Raw genomic sequence first — 5071 nt, forward strand, 5'->3', positions numbered from 1 at the left:
ATATATATATATATATATTTCGATTATATTAATTATACATTATTTGCATTGACGTTAGAAATACACACACACACACACACAGTCAGTCACAATAATTAGTTACCTTAAAAGTTGTAACTTCGAAATTCTAAAATATAGGACATCTAGCTCCCGGTCACCCCTATAAATTTCGCACGCGCGAGACGTGAATTGCGAATAAAGAATTTTGTAAATTCAATTAAAAATTGGCGGATCTTATACAAACTCACGCGTACTGGAGAATTACGGAAAGAACAAATGATATGATGGCGTAAATGATACATTTGTAGAGCTTGGTGTATGGACAGGACGCTGTCGCAATCTAGAAAATATATAGCGTCTTCTCTGGGCGCAAGGTATGCCGAGCCCGTAATCACGCTCTTGGACGTGATGCATAGCGAGTCGAGGCCGAATACACCGATGATCTGTTTCTTAAGCATGGGATCGGACCCCACACCCAGTATCGAGCAGCTCGCGAAAAGAATGGAGATCGTTTGTAAGAGCATATCGATGGGACAGGGTCAAGAAGTTCATGCTCGTCGACTACTCAGTAGCGCGAAAACTGAGGTACACTACACCGCGAAGAATTCTCTCCCTTGCCCCCAAGGCACGTTTGTTGCGAGCATCGAACTTTATTAATCGAAGCGATTTGCAGGGTTTCTGGGCTCTGTGCCAAAACTGTCACTTAGGCTTGGAGTACATGACGGAATTAGCGAACTTCATCTTGGAAATGGAAGCACCTCATCCGAATTTCCGCGTCTGGATCACGACGGAACCGCACAAGGATTTTCCTGTCTCCTTGCTGCAAATGTCCATAAAGTACACATACGAAGCTCCGCAAGGTATTCTCTCTGTTTCTTCAAACACAGAGATATTTTTGTGCAAAGAAGAAGCGTTTCAACGTTTGATCTCTGCTCTTCAGGGATACGCGCAGGTTTAATGGCGACGTACAGCGGCATGAATCAGGAAATGCTGGATCAGTGCGACGTCGTGCAATACATACCGCTAATATACACTGTGTCTTTCCTGCACACCGTCGTTCAGGAGAGACGAAAATTCGGTCCTCTGGGATGGAATATACCGTACGAATTTAATTTGGCGGATTGGCTGGCGTCCTGCATGTTCATAAATAATCACTTGAACGATTTCGATCCGAAGCGCGGGATAAGTTGGCAGACAGTACGGTAAACGAAAAAGCCCGAGTATTTCGACTCTTCTTCCTAACGACGGCTATATTGCGCATAAATTTACATTTTCAGTTACATGATAGGCGAGGTGCAATACGGCGGTCGCGTTACCGACGACTACGATAAGAGACTGTTGAATACATTCGCGAAAGTGTGGTTCGCGGACGCGCTTTTCGCGGAAGGTTTCGTCTTCCATAAGAGTTATCCGCTCTTGATATTTAAACAAGTGAGCGACTATTTGAAGGCGATAGACGCCATGAGCACCGTAGATCCGCCGCAAGTGTACGGTCTGCATTCGAATGCGGATATCACGTGGGTATTTTCGCACACTCTACATTTGCAACGTTAAACGCGCGAAAGAGTGTGGGCGAAATGTGCACTGAGGAGTTGGGCGGGTCGTGTTGCAGATACCAGAGTAACACCACGCAGACGGTGCTGGATATGATAATATCCGTGCAACCGAAAGAAGCAGGCGTCACTGGTGCGGAATCCCGAGAAGTGGTTGTCACGAGACAAGCGAAGGAGATGTTGGAGAAAGTCCCACAGACGTACGACATGTTTGAAGTGAAGGCCAGGTTTGCAAAACGCCTTTATTCATCGGCTTCTTTTTCGTGATAACACACTGTTAAATATTGGAGGATCAAATTTAAACCAATTTCTTGAGTTAAATAATATTTAGTTATTTTTAACTATTATGTGTGTCAAAATTTACTATTTTAACACAAAACATGTGTTTAAAAAAACATCTAATCAACCCTTTTAAACCAATATTAAGTCATTTTTTATTAAAACAAAGGTTACATTAACATGCACATAATAAAAAATAAACTAAATTTTAGTCAAATTTAATACATTTCTTAAGTTAAATTATTTAACTCCATTACATTAGTTAAATTAACGACATATTTAGTAGGAGCAGTGGCGACTTATAGAAATGGTTAAAAATAACTCAAATTGAGTATAATTTGACACTACGGATTTAACAGTGCAGACTAATAGAAGAATGACGCGTTACATGCCGTAGATTACACGCGATGGGACACACCGCTCCGATGAATATTTTCCTGAAACAAGAGATCGATACAATACAAGTGGTTATAAAATTAGTGCGCGTCTCGTTGAGGGATCTTCTTCTGGCTATAGAAGGTGTAATTATAATGTGTGAAGTAAGTTTGCATTAAAGTCCTAATTACCTGCGATTATAAAGCTGATTATTGAGCATTGCAGAGAGGAACGAATGAATATTATTCTAGAGACGTGAAAATTATTAGAATAATTTTGGTTTCTTTACTTATTTTTTCAAATTGTTCTTTTCAGTAAATACTTAATTTCTGTATATTTAAGGAACTGCGGGACATGCTCGACAGTATATATGACGCCAGAATACCGAAGACATGGAAAGCGCGATCGTGGGAATCGGCTTCGTTGGGTTTTTGGTTCACGGAATTGTTAGAGCGAAACCAACAACTCTCGATTTGGTTATCGAGCGGGAGACCAGCGAAATTTTGGATGACTGGATTCTTCAGTCCGCAAGGTATATGATACGTTTCCGTGTTAAACGAGTTTTTAAGACGCGATTCTTGCATGAAGATCGATATCTAGCATTTGTAATCACTTGTGTAATCCCCTAAAAAAATATCCCCTAGCAAAAAATATTTCTCAAGCATTTCGGGAATATTATTTGTAAGATTAAAATATTATATTATATATTTTTAAAAAATTGTAGCAACATTCTTATGTCCGCAGTTAAACACTATTTCTGCAATGTTCTTGAAATATTTCAACTAATGTTGTAAATATATTTATAAAATCTCTTAATACAATATTTTAAGAATGTTGTAGAAAAGTTACTAGTATTTAAATTATATTTCACCAACTTAGTGGTAAAGTAATTTATACAACTTCCTATACAGGATATATTAAAAGGTACAAAGACTTTTAGAATAAAGGTAGAGATAAATATATTTATAATTAATATTATAATTATTATATTGATATTATATAATACTATTACACATCAAATATATATTTTTGCAATATTCCAAGAATATTAAAAATATATAACGTTAGATTAACATTGTAACAATATTCTGCAATATTTCCTATAGAATATTACAATTACAATATTCCTGAAATATTTCTGCAAGGTTATATGTTGTAATATTGTAATATCCCTGCAATCTTTTAGCAATATTTTGTGCTGTAGAAAATATTACTTTAATATCTGCTACACGATGCGTAATTCCTCATGCACATGTCGCTTGTGCTTTTGTGTGTGTGTGTGTGTGTGTGTGTGTGTGTGTGTGTGTGTGTGTGTGTGTGATTAAGTCTCTTATTAAAAATACAATATATTTGATTGACTCGACGGATCCGCAGGATTTTTGACGGCGATGAAGCAAGAGATAACGCGAGCTCGGAAAGGTTGGTCCTTGGACAACGTTACACTTCACAATGAAGTTTTACGTAATATGGCAGAGGAAGTCAAGGTGTCGCCTTCCGTACGTAATTAAAATCGCACAAGGTGCATTTAGTAATACTTCCAATAGTGCCTTAAGTTCGTCTTAAAGTTCTCTATAATATTAAAATGATATTAAAAAAGATGGTATGATATATATACCATTTAAAAAAAAATTCATTGTAATCTTGTTGTTTTACATAATTTGTACATAGGTAATTTTGTGCAAAAATTAACGATGTTCGATGTTCGCAAAACAGGAAGGTGTTTACGTATTCGGATTATTTTTGGAAGGTGCCGGGTGGGACAGAAGAAATAACCGTTTGTGCGAATCGGCAAATAAAGTGCTCTACGTGCTGATGCCAGTCATACATATTTTTGCTTTGTACAACTCCTCGGAAAAGAGCCCAAAATTGTATCAAGTAAACATAAAAGTTAAACCAATAATTTTTGCACGAAACATTCAACTACAATTTATAATTACGTGAAATCTATAATATCGTACGATATAATTGTATAAGGCCAAGTTCCATAACATCCGTTTAATTTTAACTATAGGTTAAGTCCCAATAATGATTTGTTAATTCTGATTAACTCTTCTTAATGTCAAACGCGATTGGTCAAGCCCAATAGAATAACCAGCCAGTTAAGTTAACTGGAAGTTGTGAAACTGAGCCTAAATCTTCTTTTTTCCACAGTGTCCCGTATATAAGAAACCTAAGAGGACTTATATGTTGTTAATAACACCACTTTGGCTGCAGACTCTAAAAAGTCCTGAACACTGGATACTGCGCGGCGTGGCGCTTTTGTGTGATAATAAATAATAATATTTAATAAAGTACGAAAATTTACCTCAAAAGTGTTGATCCGGATAATGGTTTCCGAAGCAAATTCACGTGAGATAATTCATCTACGCGTGCAACGGATAATTAAACAAACCATTAATTAATACTCTAAATAAAAACTGACGGTTGGATCATAGAGAGACTCGCGACGAGTGAATTAACAAATAAGTTTTAAAGCCGCACATTTAAAAGCCGGTAACTTCGCCGCGACAAGTCTGAATTACCGACGTCGCGAATATTGCGAGTGATTACGGGTAGAAAGTGCCGCACTCTGTGACGCGGCGAGCAAACTATGACGCGCAGTTGAGTTCAAATTTTAAGTAACCGCCTGGAAAGAGTAGTGCGAGGTGCACACGGTACTTTGCATGGTATCTTGTAGGATTCGCATCGTTGTACTCCTTGAATTTTGAGTAATTAGTCGCGAAAAGTAACACTGCGGAAACATGATTGGAGACGAGACGACTCAATTGACGATTACAGTAAGTGTCGCATGTCGTATATCATCTCGTACGCTGAGAAAGTTGTACACGCACCGGCGTTAATGCCGTCCGAATATCCGTGTGACT

General features: G+C 37.8%; 1 protein-coding gene across 1 annotated transcript in view; it reads left to right on the top strand.

Moving 5' to 3' along the window:
• LOC116846209 (dynein heavy chain 8, axonemal) overlaps window positions 1-4484 on the top strand; it is a 42843-nt gene extending 38359 nt beyond the window's left edge. The window contains exons 56-65 of the mRNA XM_032819751.1: window positions 309-585; window positions 674-860; window positions 941-1202; window positions 1278-1517; window positions 1613-1780; window positions 2230-2371; window positions 2550-2739; window positions 3582-3703; window positions 3921-4082; window positions 4359-4484. Coding sequence (XP_032675642.1) covers window positions 309-585; window positions 674-860; window positions 941-1202; window positions 1278-1517; window positions 1613-1780; window positions 2230-2371; window positions 2550-2739; window positions 3582-3703; window positions 3921-4082; window positions 4359-4484 — 1876 coding nt within the window. The remainder of the gene's footprint in view (window positions 1-308; window positions 586-673; window positions 861-940; window positions 1203-1277; window positions 1518-1612; window positions 1781-2229; window positions 2372-2549; window positions 2740-3581; window positions 3704-3920; window positions 4083-4358) is intronic.
• Window positions 4485-5071: the final 587 nt, after the last annotated feature.

Source organism: Odontomachus brunneus, unplaced genomic scaffold, assembly GCF_010583005.1.
Source record: "Odontomachus brunneus isolate Ranch 3 - 2012 unplaced genomic scaffold, Obru_v1 Obru_scaffold_062, whole genome shotgun sequence".
Taxonomy (NCBI): Eukaryota; Metazoa; Arthropoda; class Insecta; order Hymenoptera; family Formicidae; genus Odontomachus; species Odontomachus brunneus.